Raw genomic sequence first — 21,209 nt, 5'->3', positions numbered from 1 at the left:
TGCTAAAATGTATGTGAGTAAGCCAAAAATACAGTACTTCTGCAAAAGCGTATGATGGACAGATGAGACCAAAATAAAGCTTCTTGGCAAAGCACAGCATTCTACCCGTTACCGAAAACGGAATGAGGCCTACAAAGAAAAGAACACAGTACCTACAGTCAAATATGGTGACGGTTCAAAGATGTTTTGGGCTTGTTTTGCTGCCTCTGGCACTGGGTGCCTTAACTGTGTGCAAGGAGATCAACATCCGACACTGCGGAGACACCATCACGTGTTTCTCAACGCAGTGATTCTAGAGCATTGCTCCCATCCCTTATGGGAAATATGTAAAACATGCAAATATATAAGCCGCGGAGACACCATCACATGTTTCTCAAGACAGGCAGTGACTAGCCAGGTCTTTCACCGGGAAGGAACAACCACGGGAAGGGCAGTCTCCAATGAAGGAAACCACCTATGCCAAAACATGGTATCCATCCACAGACAGCTGTTTCGGGGTATTGCCCCTCATCAGTGTGGAGTAGGAAACTGGCTAGTATGAGCAATGCCTAGTAACAGACTATGAAAAAAGGAGGATGATTGACCTCATGGAGATCAACATCCGACACTGCGGAGACACCATCACGTGTTTCTCAACGCAGTGATTCTAGAGCATTGCTCCCATCCCTTATGGGAAATATGTAAAACATGGAAATATATAAGCCGCGGAGACACCATCACATGTTTCTCAACGCAGGCAGTGACTAGCCAGGTCTTTCACCGGGAAGGAACAACCACGGGAAGGGCAGTCTCCAATGAAGGAAACCACTTATGCCAAAACATGGTATCCATCCACAGACAGCTGTTTCGGGGTATTGCCCCTCATCAGTGTGGAGTAGGAAACTGGCTAGTATGAGCAATGCCTAGTAACAGACTATGAAAAAAGGAGGATGATTGACCTCATGGAGATCAACATCCGACACTGCGGAGACACCATCACGTGTTTCTCAACGCAGTGATTCTAGAGCATTGCTCCCATCCCTTATGGGAAATATGTAAAACATGCAAATATATAAGCCGCGGAGACACCATCACGTTTCTCAACGCAGGCAGTGACTAGCCAGGTCTTTCACCGGGAAGGAACAACCACGGGAAGGGCAGTCTCCAATGAAGGAAACCACCTATGCCAAAACATGGTATCCATCCACAGACAGCTGTTTCGGGGTATTGCCCCTCATCAGTGTGGAGTAGGAAACTGGCTAGTAGGAGCAATGCCTAGTAACAGACTATGAAAAAAGGAGGATGATTGATCTCATGGAGATCAACAACCGACACTGCGGAGACACCATCACGTGTTTCTCAACGCAGTGATTCTAGAGCATTGCTCCCATCCCTTATGGGAAATATGTAAAACATGCAAATATATAAGCCGCGGAGACACCATCACATGTTTCTCAACGCAAGCAATGACCAGCCAGGTCTTTCCCCGGGAAGGAACAACCACGGGAAGGGCAGTCTCCAATGAAGGAAACCACCTATGCCAAAACGTGGTATCCATCCACAGACAGCTGTTTCGGGGTATTGCCCCTCATCAGTGTGGAGTAGGAAACTGGCTGTCTCCGCAGTGTCGGATGTTGATCTCTATGAGGTCAATCATCCTCCTTTTTTCATAGTCTGTTACTAGGCATTGCTCCTACTAGCCAGTTTCCTACTCCACACTGATGAGGGGCAATACCCCGAAACAGCTGTCTGTGGATGGATACCATGTTTTGGCATAGGTGGTTTCCTTCATTGGAGACTGCCCTTCCCGTGGTTGTTCCTTCCCGGAGAAAGACCTGGCTAGTCATTGCTTGCGTTGAGAAACATGTGATGGTGTCTCCGCGGCTTATATAGTTGCATGTTTTAACTGTGTGCAAGGCATCATGAAATATGAAGAATACCAACAGATGTTGGGTCACAACGTAGTGGCCAGTGTCAGAGAGCTGAGTTTGCGTCCTAGGTCATGGGTCTTCCAGCAGGACAATGACCCCAAACATACTTCAAGAAGCACCCAGAAATGGATGGAAACAAAGCGCTGGAGAGTTCTAAAGTAGCAGCAATGAGTCCGGACCTAAATCCCACTGACCACCTGTGGAGAGATCTTACAATTGCTGCTGGGAGAAGGCAAATACAAATATGAGAGACTTGGAGCAGTTTGCAAAAGAAGAATGCTCCAAAATTACAGCTAAGAGGTGGAAGAGGCTTGTTGATGGTTATAGGAAGCGATTGATTACAGTTATTTATTCCAAAGGGTGTGCAACCAAATATTAAATTGAGGGTGACATTTTTGTCCTGCCCATTTTTGTGTTTTTTGTGAAATTGTCTTATTTGCCTTTTTTTGTTGTTGTTCCGTTACACACAAAGGAAATAAATGTGCATAACAAAACATTTGTAACTGGAATAATTTTCTGGGAGAAATACTTCATTTTCTGGAACAATTTCAAGGATGCCAACATTTTCGGTCATGACTGTATTGATTTATCGATCTCATATCTATCTGATGCAACTCATTTCTATGCATTCATCCAATAGTGGATGAATTTGCAAAAATTTCTACATTTGTTTTTTTCCAGTCAAGATGGGGTGCAAAGTGTACATTAATGAGAAAAAAAATGAACTTTTTTGAATTTACCAAATGGCTGCAATGAAACAAAGAGTGAAAAATTTAAAGGGGTCTGAATACTTTCTGTACCCACTGTATCTATGTATCTGATCCACCTTGTTACTATCTATTCATCTAATATCTATGTATCTCTATCTGATCACTCATTTCCATTTATCTATCAGATATCTGTATATCTCACTAATATTTGTCATATCCAATAGGTCCATTTGTATTTATCTTCCATCGGTCATCTCTCAGATCCATCCATATATCTACTTATCTCTAATACTGAATCATATCCATCATCTAATTGTCTATGTATCTAACACTTATCACACATCTAATATCTCTATGTAGTTGATACTTTTATCGCTAATAGTTATCTCCAGCTATCTATTGAGCATTTGATATCTGTCAATATATTTCTTATCTCACATCTATCAATTTATCTATGATCTGTCCATCTATCTAACATGGTTTTCTCTTGATTCGATCTGTCCAATACCTGTATTCTTTAATTAATCCATCTGTGTATTTCATATCTATCCATCATAGTGTTCAGCCGACGTTCTTAGGCTGGGGGGGGGGGGGGGTCACACGACTATGTTCTCCATCAGAGAGAATAGGTCCAATTAAGCTGCTCAGAATTTAATCAGAGTGTGTTCCGATTTTTCTCGGGAGGTGGAGAGAAAAAAAAAAAAAATTCTCCGTCTTTTCGATTCAGTCCGTCCATAAAAATCGGAGTGAGGTCTGAAGTTTTCCACGAACCCATAGACATGAATGGGAAAATGACATCCTTTTCTCAGGGACCAATCGTGCATGCTGAGATTTATTTCCTTGGACATGGGCATGGCCTTTTTCAATACTATAGGGAAGAGTGCTATCCGTTGGCTATCCCTTGTCCGAGATATAGGGCCGCCTGGACGAGCCCTTAAGTGTATGGGGGTTCCAGACAAATGTTGGTCAGAGAAGATGTCGATCAGGCATGTCCAATTTCGGACTACCAATCACATAGTTCTCCCTGCTCTAAGATGCCAAAACCAGGAGTGGAAAAGTATAACAGAAACACGTCACCCACTCCTGGTTTTTGAGCCATAAATCTACTTAGGACAGTAGTCGTTGCCCGTCCCCCATACAGAGTTCATACCCCAGATCAGAAAACTTATCCATGGTGTAAAAAAGACAACTTTTCTAATCCATTTTTTTCTTTCCAGATGCTCCACAACAAACACGTGATGGTTCGCGTCGGAGGAGGGTGGGAGACGTTTGCCGGATATCTGCTCAAACATGACCCCTGCAGAATGCTGCAAATATCCCGCGTGGATGGAAAAACCTCACCGATCCAGAACAAGTCTCCCACCATCAAAGTTATGAGCCCCGACACCTACCTGGTGGTGTCCGCCCATTACAAATCCAAAAAGGAGATAAAGTGAGGCCCCCCCCCCAAGGTGCACCCCTCCCCTCCTTTAGGGTCACCGGTAAAGAAGACTTCGACGCACCATAGCAGATGCTGAGCTCGGATAGATTACCGCGAGTGATACAAGTATTAGCTGCACGTTCCAATTATTTCTCTGCAACTTATCTTCTCTATGAAAAAAGCAGAGAATAAGCTCCAAAATTGTTTTTTGTGTGTAAATTATATATTTTTGTGAGTATAGGATGGACTTGTGCGGGTGATTATATCCTACCCCTCAGTTGATATGATAGTTCCTGACCCAAAGGCCGGGTATTAGGGCAGTGCCCAACTCCCAGGTTACTGTCGAGGACCTAAAGCTTCCGTTCCACCTCTGTCGGGCAATGAATTTCCATTTTAAGTGGTCAGCATACATGGCTGCTGATTGGCGTCACTTCGCATCACCTACAGACCCCTCAATTTGCCCCTGATGACATGTAGTACGACTCAATTTCTTAAAGGGCTTGTCCATGTTTGCAAATAAAAACATTTAATGTTCCTAAGCATCCGATATTAAAAAAAAAAACAAAAAAAAACAACTACAAATAATTAAGATTAAAAATCTCACACCGTTTTTTGTATGCAGCTCGCTCCTTTGCTAATTAATGCAAGGTCATGAGGCATGCAAATTTTAGCATCTTGACTCAGACACAATTTTTATGATCCCAACTAAAAGTATCATAGGGATCGAAGTCGGGAGACTTGGGCTACGTTTACACGTAGCGGAACTCCCGCAGAAGTTACTGCGAAAATTCCAGAATTCCATTCCGTGGGAAAATTGCATTTTAAATTCCCGCGATTTTCCAACGGAAAAACTAGCAATTTGCAAGCGTAATTAGCTTGCAGAATGCTAACGTTTTCCAAACGATCTGGAGCATCGCTTGGAGAACTGATTGACAAGTGTGACCAACTTTTTACACTATTGATGCTGCCTATGCAGCATCAGTAGTAAAAGATAGGATGTAAAAAAAATAATAAAAAAAATATTGTTATTCTTACCTTCCGGCATCCCAAGCAGCCTTCCCGCCTCTCTCCACACTCCCGGTCCCAGTAATCCTTTGCGTGAATGACAGACGTCGCGCTCCCGCGAGACTGCCATGTCATCGCGGTCATTCTCACAAAGGATTACTGGGACCGGAAGATGCCGGGAGCGTGGAGAGAGGCGGGAAGGCCGCGCGGGACGCCAGAAGGTGAGAATAACAATATTTTTTTATTCCATTTTTTACAGGGATATGGTACCCAGAGCCCGGAGGACAGTCTCCTCTCCTCTGGACCGTGGGTACCATCCGCACATGTGCGGCTTACTTTTTGCATGGTGGGCACAGCCACATGCGGAAAGTAAGCAGAACAACGCATTCCTATGTGGGCAGGATCGCCGCGATTCCGCTAAATTAATGAGCATGCTGCATTTTTTTCCCCCGAAGCGATTCCGCCGTGGAAAAAAACCGCAGCATTAGCACAGCATTGCGGAATCCCATAGGATTGCATGGGGTGCTTATTTTTCGTGGCAAAATTGCGTGTTTAAAACCGCCGCGAAAACGTGAAAAAACCGCGACGTGTGAACGCAGCCTTACAATCAGCACGGGACTTGTGGACGTGCTACAAATAGAAGAAAGTGTCCAGAGTACGATCATCTGAATGAGGCCTAACTGTGAGGTCTGACCCTGCCGCCCCCATGTGTCCTCTTAACTCACTGAATGAACAGGATCTGACTGCAGAGTCTGATTGTAGTCTGTTACCATGGAGACACATAGGAGCAGCATACAGAAGAGGACAACTCAAGGACTCATTTACTGCAGATTGTTAATGTTTTTTGGGGGGGATCCTTGACATTCATGTTATTCACGCCCTGATCCTGATTTGCGTTTTTTTTTTTTTTTTTTATATTTTCACTAATATTTTGTCCTTTTTCTACTTTGTCTACTCATGTGCAGGATTGCTTTGGGCAGTATTATAACGGATTGTTGTTTGTGACTAACTTTAATAAAGTTTGATTTTTTTTATAGAAAGATTCCCCTGTGTCTTATTGGTTCTTTTTACAAGAGGTGTGTCCTGTAGTAACCAATCCAATACCAGCTTTTTTTTTTCCCCTGTTACAAAATTAAAGCTGGGATATTATTGGAGATCTTAACTTTTTGGGGCGTAACTTATGATTTAGTTGAGAGCGACTGTTTATACAAAAGTAACAGAGGGAGGTACTGATACTGCCTCCATTGGTCCAAGAGATCGTCGGGTGACAGATCGGCGCATCACTGTGGGTCCGATATTAGGAAATAAGCAATCACTCAACACACTCCTTTTCCGACTTTTTAGGCTCTGTTCACACAGTATGAGGCGTTCACAAAAAAACCCCTAGTTCTTCCAGCAATAATTGCTTCAAACAACTCTTTTTTGGGGGAGTTTTTCTTTTCCTAAAAAATTATAGGAGCTTATTTGCAGCCTTTTGATTGGACAGTACTTAGCTTGAAGGAGCCGCTTCAAAGAAGAACTTTTTTTTTCCCACCAGGCATTATTCAAAACTTCAGACAAAAAAAGTTTCAGATTTTTCTCTTATGCGTGTGTCTCTCCCAGTAATATAGGCTGCATATGAGGTCTGTGTGTAGGCAAGGTGCTGTCATCTTCATTAGCTCATATCAGTACAGCTTCTATCCTGCACTTGTTTCCGCTCTATCCCATCTATAACCTCTTGTCTGCCCTCCATGAAAACTTTTAGATACATTACCCCCTCTCTCCAATGCAGATCTAGGTAGAATCCTTTTCCTCCCTTTTTGCTGCAATCACTAACACCGAGAGAAGGGAGGAAAGAGCAGAAAGGGTGGTTAGGAACAGGAGCGCTGACATTTGCATCTTTTATGTACTCATCTAAAGGACATACAGAATGAAGACTAGGTAGAAAGTTGCTTAACTTTGCATTTAGGATGTAAATTAAAAAAAAAAAACCTACATATATAGGGTTAGGGTGATAATCGGAATGACTATGTTCACCAGTGTCAGAAACTGTGCAACTGCTTAAAAACAAAAAATAAAAGATGGTCCGACTCCTTTTTTTTTTGTTTTTTCAAAAGGTTAATTTAATATAATTAATACCACTTAAATAAAATCATTGACATAACTATATAAATATGAAAGCTGAAAATCGTCCCCGGACCTTGGATAACACTGTACAATGCAAAAGTCATATCCCAGACACAGACACGTTAGCAGCCACTTGTAGGATGACTCGCCCCCCCCCCCCCCCAGCCCAAGCTGGTGACACAAGGTCCGCCGAGCCTCATGCCTCACTGCTGCCCCTTGCTGGCAAGTTGATAGACTGCACCCCTGACAATAATAGTGCCTCTGATTTTGGAAAGGGGGTATATTAAGAAGGCGGAAACAACACAAAATTTGTAAATTTTAAACATTTCTACAAATATTAAAAAAACAGCTCTGCAAGTCACTATATACGGTACATGTCCGAACCCTCTGAATTATGGAGAATTGTGTTAGAAGCAGATCTCAGCCGACTTTAACCGACAGCAAAACCGGATATTGCAAGACTCAGGCGAGAACTCACGGCTGCGCCAATTTCTTCTCGATCCACGAATGCAAATAGCAAAAGCCAGACAACGGAAGGTTCCCATGGATCGTATCCGCCATCAGGTTGTTGTCTTCGACACTTCGATTAGACTTAGCCGACCTGCCACTGGGGAGAAAGACGGAGGCTGTAAGACACCAGAAGACTCCGCTGATAACACAAAATCATACGCTGCACCGGAGGAACATAAGGCAACGAAGTCTGCTCCAGCTAGAATACTACACACTATACGGAGAAAAGTAAGTGCCCCCTCCAAATCCCACCTGCAGGAGAATGTCTGACCTCCCATTCTACAGCCATGGTCATTAATATGGAGTCGCCCCTCTGCAGATAGAGAAGGGCTGGATGTTATATACTGGGGGGCGAGGGGCCGCCTGTTACGCTGGGGAATAAGCGGCGACGGGGCGAAAAGCACTTTTTCTGGACAAAAAAAAGCCTTTAAAGTAACCACGCCGCCCCCGAGAGACGCCACGATTCCAATCAACATCTACATCCTAACCAGATATATATGGGCACACTGGATGCACTTCCAACACTTTCCATGAATAAAAACTACATCTCCCACAATGCACTGCAGCAGAGAGGTCAAACCAGCAGGAGGCGGTAGCGACATCACCAAAAACGGCTGAAATCCTGAGAAACCCGACCTTGACAAATTAGTTCCCTCGCATCTAATTGTGTAATATTAGATTACCGTACACAATGCTGCCTGTATATAATGCCGCACAAACTAATGAGGGTAAAGAGGCCAAGGTGGCACCAGCTGATGACAACTCCAAGTATCTGAAAAGTAGTGCAGAGTCGTCAGCGTGGGCGAACGCTGCTGCATGCAGATAATAGCTGAAGACTATAAGCCATAAAATCCATCCTGCAAGCATCTACGGCACAAAAGGTCACTCATCTCACCCGACGAGTCACAAGATTCCTCACGACTATTATACATTATTCCTGGGCAGAAAATCTGCGCAGAAAAGTCTCCAGCGCCACCTTGTGTCAGCAGCAAGAAATGACGGCCAAAGGAGAAAAAAAAAAAAATCCATGATCAGTAAAGTGCCATAATTTTGCGATATTACAAAGAGTGGACAGAGTGAAATATTTTTGGGGATTTTTCTATTTATTTTAGCAAAACAAGTATACAGTTTGGTACTGTTTTCCTAAAAATACTTTGTGCTGATTGAGGACGCCGCTGCTTATCTTCAGCTTTGTAACCCGTCCTGGCTAACATTATCACAAGAGTGGACAAGTCATTACCTTCCAAAAGATCACCACACTCGGATCGTAAAACACACCAAGGTCACTTAACGGTAGCCGTTTTTCTCAGAACCCATGACAGCACACCTGAGAGGGGGATCCACCGAGCCAGGACAGAAAACCTACTGAAATAAATGGGCGGTACCTCTCCCTTGCTTCAGTTGGGTTACAGAGCAGGAGAGGCCCCCCGGTTCGTTTACACAAAAAACCAACACCACATCATATCAACAAAAGGCACCCAAACTATAGTGCACACCCAAAGAGTGAGGGGGGGGGGGAATATACAGGTGCTGTCATGGGTTCTGGAAAAAACGGCTACCGGTAAGTAACCTTGGTGTTTTACCTTCACTCATAACAGCACACCTGAGAGATTTTTGGATAAATGAAAACACCTTATGGAGGGACCACCGCTTGCAGCACCCTTCTACCAAAAATTATATCAGCCAAAGAGGATAGCTTTAGTCTGTAGTGCTTAAAGAAGGCAGATGGTGAGCATCAAGTAGCGGCCTTACAGATCTGATCAATCAATACCTCCGCCTTTTCCGCCCAGGAGGTAGCCATGGCTCTGGTGGAGTGAGCCTTGATGCCTTCAGGAACAGGAGCGCCACTCGCGGAGTAGAAAAAGATAATGGACTCCCTGATCCATCTGGCAATGGTACCTTTAGATAACTCGTAACACTTTCTGCTACCCTGAAAGGCTATGAATACGGACTGATCTTTCCTCCATTTTACTTCTCATGGACATGTACAACAATATGGACCTTCTCACCCCTAAAGTATGGAATTTTTCCTCCCCTGGATTTTTAGGGTCATCACAGAACAAGGGTAAGGTGATCTCCTGGCTCCTATGGAATCTAAGAACTACTTTGGGGATATAGGGTGGTTCTAAGACCAGATCCGGCCTGTCCTCAAACACTTGCGTTTATGGGGGGCATATAGACAGGGCTTGGATGCTAGGTTGCAATTATACAAGGCACCCAAGGTCAACACCTGTACCTTAACAGTATTAGTTGCGAATGCTAGTTGCAATCCTGAGTGTAGAAACTCTAGAATAGCCCCTACCGAAGCTTCATCCCCCAAGGGTTGCCCTAAAAACTCCAGGAATTTCTTCCATGTTCTACCAAAGATCTTTGATGTAATCGATTTCCTACTTTTCAACAGGGTGGAGACTAGCCCTGGTGAGAATCCCTGCCGACTCAGTAACACCCTCTCACTTTCCATGCTGCCAGATGGAAACCCTTCACTTGAGAGTGGCATACTGGTCCCTGGGTAAGCAGGTCCGGGATCTCTGGTAGAATCCATGGATCGGTAACAAACATCCATCTTAGAAGGGAGAACCGCAGGTCTCCTCGGCCAAAATGGAGAGATGAGAATTACTCTCGGCTGATCCTCTCTGATCTTTCTCACGTCCGCTGGAATCATCGCTATCGGGGGGAAACACGTAGGCCACACTGAACTTCCAAGGTATCTAAAGGGCATCTAGAGCAAATGAATTCCCCCTTGGGTCTAACGAGCAGAAGTTCCTCACTTTCCTGTTGTGTAAACTGGCAAACAGGTCTATCTCCGGCCTGCCCCATGCCAGTACTATTTGCTGGAAAACTTGAGGATTTAGGGACCATTCTCCTTGTCTCAGTTTTCTGTGACTAAGGCTAGTTTCACACTAGCGTTACCAAGTGCAGCGCCGCCGCTAAGCTCCGCCCCAGCCGCACCCCCTCCGGTCAGCTCCTCCTCTGAGTGCATGTCGCTGCATGCGACCAGCGTACCCTATATTTCGCGTTGGGTACGCTGGCATGGTTTTGCCGGCGCATGCGCCCTTTTTGCACTACGCCTACGTACGCCAAACGCACTCTGTTGCATTTTTGTGCGCTTGGCGGAGCGGAAAAAGGCAAAACCATACCAGCACACAGCCAGCGTACCGTACGCCAAATATAAGGTACGCTGGTGGCATGAAGCGTCATGCGCTCAGAGGAGCAGCTGACCGGAGGGGGCGCGGCCAGGGGCGGTGCTTAGCGGCAGCCTTGCGCTTAGTAACACTAGTGTGAAACTAGCCTAAGGAAGTCTGCTTTCGTGTTTTCTATTCCCCTTATGTGAAGTGCCGTAAGGCTAAGTGCACACGTAGATTTTCCTCCTGCGGATTTTTCCGCACAGATTTGAAGAAATCCGCAGGTCAAATGACCTGCATTTTTCCTGCAGATTTCTTCCTGTTTTTGTGTGGTTTTCTTGCGGTTTTCCCCCTGCGGATTTGGAGAATGGAGCAAGTGGAAAACCGCACAAAAGAAGTGACATGCTGCATTTTTTGTACCGCACAAAAACAGCGCAGAAAAAAACGCAGCGTCTGCACAGCGTTTTTTTTTTTTTAATTGATTTACATTGTACTGTAAATCACTTTGCGGATCCGCAGCGTTTCTGCGCAGTAAAATCCGCTGCGGATCCGCAGGAAAAATGCATTGTGTGCACATGGCCTAAGAGATAACAGTTGTTGTTCTGCTAGCTGGAACAGGATGCTGGTGGCCCCATAATGGTATGGGACCTTGTTCCACCCTGGTGGTTGATATAAGCCACAACCGCGCAATTGTCCGACATGACCTGGGCATGGCGACCCCGAAGGGAAGAAAGGGTCTTAAGGCTCTTTTGACAGCTCCTTTACGTTTGAGCCATGCTCTCTTTCTAGAGGAGACCAGGATCTCTGCACTGAGTAGAACAGTAGATGTGCTGCCCATCCGGTACCACTTGCGTCTGTCGTGATCACATCCTCCACCGACCTCAACCACTGGAACCCTGACGCCAAATGATCTCGTACTGTCCACCAGGCAAGGGAATCTCTTACAGCTAAAGGCCCTTTTACATTTAGCGATGCACCAGCGATCCGACCAGCGATCCGACCCGGTCAGGATCGCTGGTGCATCGCTAAATTATTATTATTATTATTATTATTATTTATTGTTATAGCGCCATTTATTCCATGGCGCTTTACATGTGAGGGGGGTATACATAAAAACAAGTACAATAATCTTAAACAATACAAGTCATAACTGGTACAGGAGGAGAGAGGACCCTGCCCGCGAGGGCTCACAATCTTCAAGGGATGGGTGATAATACAGTAGGCGAGGGTAGAGCTGGTCGTGCAGCGGTTTGGTCGATCGGTGGTTACTGCAGGTTATAGGCTTGTCGGAAGAGGTGGGTCTTCAGGCTCTTTTTGAAGGTTTCGATGGTAGGTGAGGTAAATGATCGCTAGTGAGCTTTCATACAGAAAGATCTCACAGCGATGCAGCAGCGACGCAGCGCACGATACTTACCATTCACACACAGCGATCCTGACGTCCTCCCGCCCGCGTCCAGCGTCGCTCGTCGTCACAGCAGGAAGCGCCCGACGAGAAATGGAGCCGGACATTCTCGCGCGATCAGCGATGGACAGCGGGGGAGCCGGTCGGAGGTAAGTATCACACATAGCGATATCGCTAGCAATATCGCTATAACGTCACAAAACCAGTGACGTTTTAGCGATATTGCTAGCGATATCGCTTAGTGTAAAACCCCCTTAAGGAAAGAAGTACTTTTCCCTCTAAATGCCCTTTTAACGACCTCTGTGCCGACAGGGCCTCCCACTGTAGCTGCCTTAGGTAGAACTGTGCCCATCGTACTGCCGATATACAGGATGTTAGGAATCCTAGCAACAGGGGTGGAATTCAGCCAGTTCTCCCCGGTTCGGTGGAGCCAGTTGTTAAAGCAGCCAGTACCCCGAACCGGGGAGATCCAGAGCCGCGATCCGGTACTTTGATGTTGCAGGCAGGAGCCGGAGCAGAGGACTCTTGTTCTGCTTCCTTGCCCCACCCGCTGGATACCGAGCACTGACACGTGCTCTGTCTGACTACTGGGACTGAGCACAGCACACACCGGTGGCCCCCGCGCATTGATTCCTGCGGCAGTGCGGCTATTGGCGGGTAACTGGAGCTGGAGGAGTCACTGCGTGCCGCTGCCCAGTGTGAGCTGGGTTACTTCAGAGGCAAAGCAGCCTGTCACTGTGCACTGTACTCCAACGCCATGTCAATGTGTCAGTGTGTTGCCTATTGGAGACCTGTGCTGCCTATTGGGGACCTGTGCTGCCTATTGGGGACCTGTGCCTGCCTATTGGAGACCTGTGCCTGCCTATTGGAGACCTGTGCCTGCCTATTGGAGACCTGTGCCTGCCTATTGGCGACCTGTGCCTGCCTATTGGAGACCTGTGCCTGCCTATTGGCGACCTGTGCCTGCCTATTGGCGACCTGTGCCTGCCTATTGGCGACATGTGCCTGCCTATTGGAGACCTGTGCCTGCCTATTGGAGACCTGTGCCTGCCTATTGGCGACCTGTGCTGCCTATTGGAGACCTGTGCTGCCTATTGGAGACCTGTGCCTGCCTATTGGCGACCTGTGCCTGCCTATTGGCGACCTGTGCCTGCCTATTGGCGACCTGTGCCTGCCTATTGGCGACCTGTGCCTGCCTATTGGCGACCTGTGCCTGCCTATTGGGGACCTGTGCCTGCCTATTGGCGACCTGTGCCTGCCTATTGGCGACCTGTGCTGCCTATTGGGACTTTTAATTACCGTTAGGACGCAGACAGACTGTCGTATGAATCAGAATGTAGTGCACAGCCTGGCCAGCCGGTCAGTCAAGTGAGACAGCTGCATAGAAATATTTGCAGCTGTCACACTCGGGTCAGGAGAGCCGCTGGCCAGAAGGTGCACTATTCTGATCTCATTCAAATGTATTTTTTTTCCAACTGTTTGACTGCGTTCCTACTTGTATATGTTTGAGGAAAAGGTGTGTAGATGGGTGTGGCTTAATAATGGGTGTGGTTTTCCTACACACAAACACAGAACCTGTTAAAAATTTGAATCCCACCCCTGCCTAGCAAGGACCTCGCCTTCACAATGTCCTTATAGGCTGCTGCATTGCTGACAGTGCCAGGCCCATTATTTTGGCTCTCTTGTTCTCTGGTTGGAGACAGACCTGGCGCTTGGAGTCCAGAAGCAACCTCCAGAAGGATTGTATATTTTCCGGTCTTAGCTTTGATTTGAGGGTATTTATCACCCAGCCTAGCTCCTCTAGGGCCACAGTCACTTCCCTCACCTGTTCTACACAGTGATTTTCCAATCTCCCAACTATTCCAGGTACAAGATGGTAATGATGTCCCGAGAACGGGGATAGGCCATCACCTCTGACATTACCTTGGTAAACACCCTTGGGGCCACTGACAGACCAAATGGGAGGCCTGCATACTAATAGTGCCTGACCTGTCCCTGGACATACAGAGCCACTCTTAGGAACTCTTGATGCTCCCGATGGATTGGGATGTGATAATAGGCATCTCTCAAGACTAGGACCGCCATGAAGCAGTCCTGGATCAACAGCTTTATTGCCGTGTTTACTGACTCCACTTTGAAAGAGTAATTCAAAACCCATCGGTTGAGCTTCCTCAAGTTGACAATAGTCCTTAGAGAACCGTCCAGCTTCTGTATCGAAAAGGAGGGGGGGGCTAAAATCCCCTTCCTATCTCGTCCATCGGTACTTCTCGCAGAACCCGCTTTTGCACTAGTAACAAAATCTCCACCTCTAGGGCAGGGCTAGTTGTTCTCCTGGTGATTTCCTGTGGGGTGTTAACATGTCTGCCGAGGTGGATGGATGAAGTCTATCATCAGACCGACCTTGACACTTAGGATCCAGTGACTGGTGGAGATGTTCATCCAGGCAGAGAAAAAGAGAGAGCCTCCCCCCTACCTCACATCATTGGGGGGGGCTTTTTTGACGATGTAGAGGATCCCCTGAATATATATCCAGACCCCTTCCTGTCTTTGAAGTCCCACTTCTTTCTTTCTCCCAGGGGACGACCCCTATTAAGTTTTCTCCTCCAAATAAAAAGGCTTCCTAGCACGGGAAACCAATTCTTTTTATCCCCCTGCCTTCTTTAAGATGTCCTCTAGTTACTGACAGTCACACGGGATGTAGCAGTCAATTTTATCCTTTCTGGTGACTATTTGCCCTCGGTGCAGTTCTCTGACTGACCTGGAGAGCGTGGTGGCGCCAAAGAGCCCTGTGGGTCCTTCTCTTCCCTCCCCCAATGTGAGTGAAGTTGACGCCCTCCTTCCCCTGTGAGATCCCGCACAGGTGCACTTCCTTCTTTCCTCCAGGTCTCCATACATAACATCCTCTAAGGATTTAGGCGTTTTTTTTTCCTCCTTTAGGCCCATAGTTATCTGCTCTAACCAGTCTATCGGTGTCCTTGGCTGGAAAGCAGAGTCGGCCGCCTACATCACTGTCCGAGGAGGAGTAGGAGGACGGAGAGGAGTAAGGAGACAGGGATTCTGCATGGTATTCCCACCGGACTGCGAGGCCTCTGAATCAGTGACAAGCCCCCGAGCTCTCTTGCTTCCCTTTTTCATTGCTTTAGAGAACCTTTCCCCGACGCCCTGATTATGGCCCCAAGGCCTGTTTTACACATCCGTCTGTTACCATCAGTCAAAATCCGCCGTTTTGCAAAAAAAAACGGATCGCCATTTTGCTTGGCGGATCCGTTTTCTTCCCATTGAGTTGCATTACCGGCGGATTTTGACAGATGCCCATCCGTTGGATCCGTTTTTTTGCAGATCCGCCAGACATGCCTGGACGGACAATGCAATGTTTTTTGGGGCGGCCGGATCCGCATTTACATTGCGCATGCCCGGAGGACTTGCATCGGCCGCAAATTTAACCCTAAACTCTGTTCGGGCGGCTAAAAAAACTCTCTCTCTGACAGAAAAAACTGATGTGTGAAGCAGGCCTAAGGCTCGTGGAGGAGTTGGGGGTCTCTTCCCGTATTGTTTTCTGTATGCAGTCAGCGCAGAGATCCTTCTGCCACTGAACTGCCAGCGGGGTTTTACAAAGGGAACACTCCTTATACTTTGTCTTGGCACTAGCCTTCCCAGGCCCCTAGAGATTAAGCAGAAAATGTCCCTTATTAAAAACAAAGGTGACACTCTCGTAGATCCGCTCACCACCCGCTGTCAATCAAGGGTACCAGATTCGTGGCTGATCAGAGGTATGAACAACGTCCTTCCTGGATACTGCGGTGTCCTGAGATCTCTGGTCGGCACGGCTGCCACTCGAGCGGCTGCTCCTCTTAGTGTGCCCAAGCTGGTGACCAGGCATAGGCACTGGTGAAAGCTCCTGCTGCTACCCACTGCGAACCTCCATAATGGGGAGCTTCGGACACGAGCGCCTCTTTTGTGGTTATCCCTCCTTATAAGAGGGATCCACAGCGCTTCCCGCCTCCTCCGGTGACAGACTCCTACCCCTCCATCGCTCAGCCGCCCCGCCCAGTATCCACAGCACTGGATGTCAGCAGCACGTGCCCTCGGAAGCCTGGCTCACTATGGAGCGGCGGTCAGCAGGCAGAGGAGCGAGAGCAGCGCGGCGCTCCACGCCCGCACGTACGACGAGGCTTCCACCGGACGGCCGGCATACAGTCGCTCTGCCTGTTCTTCCAGTACCGGGACAGGCATGGGTGAGTGGATAAGGAAACGTCTTCAAACCGCCAGGCTTTCAGCAAGAGGGTCCCCGTCAGGACAGGAAACCCAACTGAAGCGAGGGAGAGGTACCGTCCTTTTATTTCAGTAGGGTTCCTGTCCTGGCTGTGCGGATCCCTCTCTCAGGTGTGCTGTCATGGGTGAAGGGAAAACTCTGCAACAGATGGACAAAAATTAGTTTTCTGAATTTTGTACCAATTTTTTTTTCCTTCGCTCTAAAGACCATTTTCCAGTACATACAGCTCTGGCAAAAATTAAGAGACCACTGCAAATTTTTCATTTTGTCTGATTTTTGTCTTTATAGGTATATTCTTGAGTAAAATGTAAATTTCATTCTATAAACTACTGACAACATGTCTTTGAATTTCCAAGCAATAAATTTTGTATTTATTTTCAGAAAATGAGAAATGGTCAAAAGAACAAAAAAAAATGCAGTAGAAATAGAAGACTTCCGGCACAGGAATCCTTTTTCAGTAAAAATTCTCCTCTTTATTTAAACATTCAGCGAAAAAAAAAAAAAAAAAAAAAAAAAAAAAAAAGAGCATCATGGGGACGACCCCCCCCACAGGCCTGACGCGTTTCAGACCCATTAAAACCAGTCCTTCCTCAAAGGCATACAAACAGAGTGAACAGTTCCTCATATCTATCGCAACACCACATGTAATTAATTAGGAAGGACTAGCTCCCCAATTAACCCGAGGGAAATTAGTCCTTTATATACATGAAATTACAATGTCATGAAAATACATCAGATAATAAGTATATACATATTTAACACATGCGTACATTGTATGAAGATATTTCATTAGAATAGGATTAGTTGCAAACCTTACTCCAGTCCTCTATGGTCCAATCCTTATGGTCTTTGGCAAACAGCCTGGCTCTCCTTTGCTTCTCATTGATGAAAGGATTTTTTTTGGCTTTACATAACTTGAGCTCTGCTTCTAGGAGCCTGTTACGAACTGTTCTTGCCATTAACTTCACCCCAGCTGCCATTTGCCATTCCTTTTGTAGGTCACTTGATGGCATCCTGCGGTTGCTGAATGAGATTCGAATAAGATGACGGTCATCCCGATCAGTGGAGAGTCGTTTTCGCCCTCTGCCGGTCTGTAGCTTTGTTGTCCCCAATGTCTGCTGCTTGACCTTGTTGTAATGGACTGCCTTCTTAGAAATTTTAAGGATGGAGGCAACATAACGCTCACTGTATCCCTCTGCTAGTAAAGCCAGAATTGAGCCCTTCTTATCCTCACTTTTCTTTTCAACTCCTTTGGCATGGTTATAAGTTATTTTTTCATTCCTATTGCTTTTGGGATATTACTAGCACTTGTTTTGCCATCCAGCTTGTCCTATTACAAGAGGATTGTGAACACCACAGTAGGGTTTTTTATACTTTCCTTCGTTAAATAGGATTTGGTTCAGGTGATCACCTAATCAGAAGCACATGAAGTAGAATGAGGTGTACTCTGGTTGGAATTCACCTGACACTGGAATGGAATGGCTGTCAGACATGGAGAGAAGCCGATTTTTATAAAACTGTGCAGTGAGCTGTATATGTTGATTACAACCAGTCGTACTGGAAATGTGACTCTCCCCCATGTGCTATTTGCACAGCAAACAGACCAAGTAGGAGCCCTTGTGACCAAGAAGAAGAATTACCATGCCCCCCACTGCTGAAGATACATGTAAAGATAAGCGTCGGTGAGGAACCACTGGCACCACTTATCCTGAAAGATAGAGGAGGAATCCAGCCGGACCGATCTCCATTTCCCCAGACGTAACCATCCAGAATACAGAGTCGTGCTACCTACCCGAAGCCCCCCACCGGCACCACCAGCGGGGGCCGAATTGGCCATCATATTGTCAATTTCTTCTTTCTTCTTTTTCTTTTGATCCACTGATGTCGGATTCTTAATTCCCCGAGATGCAGCCTACGCAGAAGAGAAGAGTTAGCGAAGGGTTAAACTTGTAAGCACATGTACAAAATCTATGTAATGTACAATATATGAAGGTCGGTGGGGTGAAACTGGGCAAAGCTGATTGTGATGGAAAGGGAGGGGGAGGAAGTGAGCTGTGACATAGATGTGACAGTAGATAACACAAGATCCACCATTCACAATGTATCCATTGTGAATAGTGGATATTGTGTTATCTACTGAATATAGAGGTGCTATCAGTCATTAGGAGGGGGAGGAGGCGAGCTGTGATTTCACCTATTGTGAATTGGGGTCCTGAGTTATCTGCTTTATTTAGAGGTGTTATCATTGTACAGGAGGAAGAGGTGAGCTGTGACATCATTATTGTGAATGATGGATCCTGTGTTATCTACTGTGTATAGAGGTGCTATCAGTCATTGTACAGGAGGAGGAGGTGAGCTGTGACATTATTGTGAATGGTGGATCCTGTGTTATCTACTGTACATAGAGGTGTTATCAGTCATTGTACAGGAGGAGGAGGTGAGCTGTGACATCACCTTTTGTGAATGTTGGATCCTGTGTTATGTACTGTATATAAAAGGTGTTATCAGTCATACTCCTGTATGTGATGATAATGAGGCTGCTGAAAAGTCTTCTATACAGAACAGGACATACAAGTCCTTGAACAGGAGCTAGTAGCAGCTGACCATGGTGGTGTTGGTTATCAGACATCCGCTGATCTGATGTTGGAGTCCTATCCTAGAGATTGCTCATTAATATTAGATGATCAGACACCAGTTTAGCAGGAAGGCTGCTTACTTCCATCTGTCTTTTCTCTGCGGCTTCTGCCAATTGACGTCTTTTCAGGTCCTGCAGATAAAAAAAAGAGAATTTTTTTTTTACCATCACTTATACAATAAGAGACTAGAGAGGAGAGTATGACAACGTCCCCGGTATCAGGACAGCGCTGTACCCCGCATACATTATGTCCATGGTGACTGGTGTTTCTTCCACTTTACGGGAAGGTATTGACATTTGTTTAAACAAGAAAAAAGGAAGAAGAATCCAGCTCCAGGGTAAAAATACAAATTTTCAAAAAACTTTATTGATATTCAGTAAAAAAAAAAAAAAAAAAAAAATTATAATAGGGCTACAAGATAAAATTCAATACAAAGGATGGGGCGCACCTTCGTAGCTCTGAACGCGTTTCGAACACACAGCATTCTTAGACACCTACATATCGGCCTCATCTCATCTGAAAACATCTATCTCCCGACCCAGTGTGATGCCCGGAGATTCGGGCTCCTACCGGCCCCCGCGCAACACGATCGTGAGGTGCCCCTGGGTTACCACGGCAGCCAGGGTCCTATTCAACGCCTTCGTGGCTGCCATCTTGGTCCTCCCGCAAAGCCTAATCACAGGCCGAGCTCCACGGGAGACCGAGATTATCACTATATACGCAAATAATACAACTCACAGAACAAGTGATCGAGTAATCGCAGGTTCAAGATTCTGACAGAAACAAAAATTTAAAAAAAAAAAATTAAAAAAGCAGCACTTTTTGGTCACAGCACTCCCTCAAAAGTACATTTAAAGCTATATATATACACACACACATACATATACACATCACAAAATGGTAACCAGACAATCTATAACGAACAAGACTCTGTCAATGGAAAAATTAAAGAGTTATGGATATCATATATCAACTAACTTATTTGTTTCAGGTTTTTTTTTTTTTTTTACAAAGTTCTGATATAAAAAAAGATATACAGGAATATAGAGTTGCTCTTCGCCCCCCCGTATGAGCCAGAGTCGCATAGTTCAGCCGCCATTCTCATGCCCATAATACTCAAAATTTACGATAAGTGGTGTCCAGCCCCACAGACCTGAGAGGCACAAAAAGTAAGAAAGTGGTGAAAAAAAATTCTACCTTTTATAGACTATAAAATCAATGCACAATTAAATAAATGCAAACTGTGATAAATTTGCAGAACACGACTACTGCCTGAGATTTAGGAGACTCCTTCCTGCAGAGACTCCTGTACAGCTGCTTAGTGTCCAGTTTCCGACTGTTGGGAGGGGTCCACTACTCACAGGGTCAGGGGTCTCCACCACATCGTCTGCAGCGCCCCCCAGACATGGCAGACACAGCCCCATCCCCGGCTGCTCCCAGTCCTCGGCTCTGCAGGGACAAGGGGTGGAGAATTGGGAAAATCCACAATAACAAGCAGCTGTGCTGGTAACCAGAGCACAAGGAGTATGACATCAGCGCTCCGGGTGTGTCCTCCGCGCTGCAGCCGGCGGCCGCCATTTTTCCGTAGACCACGGGTCCATTAGCTTGTATCTGCGGAGCGCACACATAATGGCGCCCAGAGTGGCGCTGTATAATGGTCATAAGGCGCCAGAGACATTTCTTTACTGTTGTACACATTGTGGAAATGCTAATTTGGGAGTTGTAGTATTTTATCTTTCCTCAATGACATTTACACAATACCCAGTATGGTGGTACTAGACATCCTGCTGGGACTTGTAGTTGTTTAACAGCTTAGCTAGAAAGCCACATATAGAGATTTGGTCATGATGGGAGTTGTAGTGCCTTCCACAGTCACTGGTTCTTATGTTTGCATGCAAGCGTTACCGATTTCCCCATAATCAGCATCGAGCGCCACAGGAACAACTCGGTATTCGTTTTATTTTTTCGATGCTCATCTTTTTACTCATTCAGGGTCTGTGTCCGGACCTCTATTTCCTGGCCACCCAGGCTGCAATCTGCTCCAGGACCCCGATTCTAGTCCGGTCATCCATTTTTTCATGGATCGACCACAAAGGTTCAGTCCACGGTGACGCG

At 46.1% G+C, this 21,209-nt stretch overlaps 2 protein-coding genes across 5 annotated transcripts in view; one reads left to right on the top strand and one right to left on the bottom strand.

Moving 5' to 3' along the window:
• Positions 1-6,087, top strand: part of GAS2 (growth arrest specific 2) — a 109,155-nt gene extending 103,068 nt beyond the window's left edge. For all 4 annotated transcript variants that reach the window (XM_073578281.1, XM_073578280.1, XM_073578277.1 and 1 more), the window contains one exon: positions 3,838-6,087. In XM_073578281.1, the coding sequence (XP_073434382.1) occupies positions 3,838-4,056 (219 nt within the window). In that variant the 3' untranslated portion in view covers positions 4,057-6,087. The remainder of the gene's footprint in view (positions 1-3,837) is intronic.
• Positions 6,088-7,118: 1,031 nt separating this feature from the next.
• Positions 7,119-20,618, bottom strand: SVIP (small VCP interacting protein). Its single transcript, XM_073578276.1, has 4 exons — positions 20,456-20,618; positions 19,175-19,225; positions 18,251-18,370; positions 7,119-7,758 (listed from the first exon to the last, which is right to left on the bottom strand). Exons 1-4 carry the CDS (start codon positions 20,516-20,518, stop codon positions 7,744-7,746), a joined length of 249 nt encoding a protein of 82 aa, XP_073434377.1. The 5' UTR covers positions 20,519-20,618; the 3' UTR covers positions 7,119-7,743.
• Between the last annotated feature and the right edge of the window lie 591 nt (positions 20,619-21,209).

Source organism: Dendrobates tinctorius, unplaced genomic scaffold, assembly GCF_039654945.1.
Source record: "Dendrobates tinctorius isolate UK_male_01 unplaced genomic scaffold, ASM3965494v1 ptg000059l, whole genome shotgun sequence".
NCBI lineage: Eukaryota > Metazoa > Chordata > Amphibia > Anura > Dendrobatidae > Dendrobates > Dendrobates tinctorius.
Note: the sequence above shows the minus strand (reverse complement) of the source record. Positions and strands in the feature narration are given on the sequence as shown.

Excerpts from the sequence above, each read along its gene's own strand:
- SVIP (XM_073578276.1), bottom strand. The coding sequence starts at position 20,518 with ATGGGGCTGTGTCTGCCATGTCTGGGGGGCGCTGCAGACGATGTGGTG. Across the intron at positions 19,226-20,455 it reads TGGTGGAGACCCCTGACCCT|GACCTGAAAAGACGTCAATT; the intron begins GTGAGTAGTGGA and ends TTTTATCTGCAG. Across the intron at positions 18,371-19,174 it reads CAGAGAAAAGACAGATGGAA|GCTGCATCTCGGGGAATTAA; the intron begins GTAAGCAGCCTT and ends TCTTCTGCGTAG.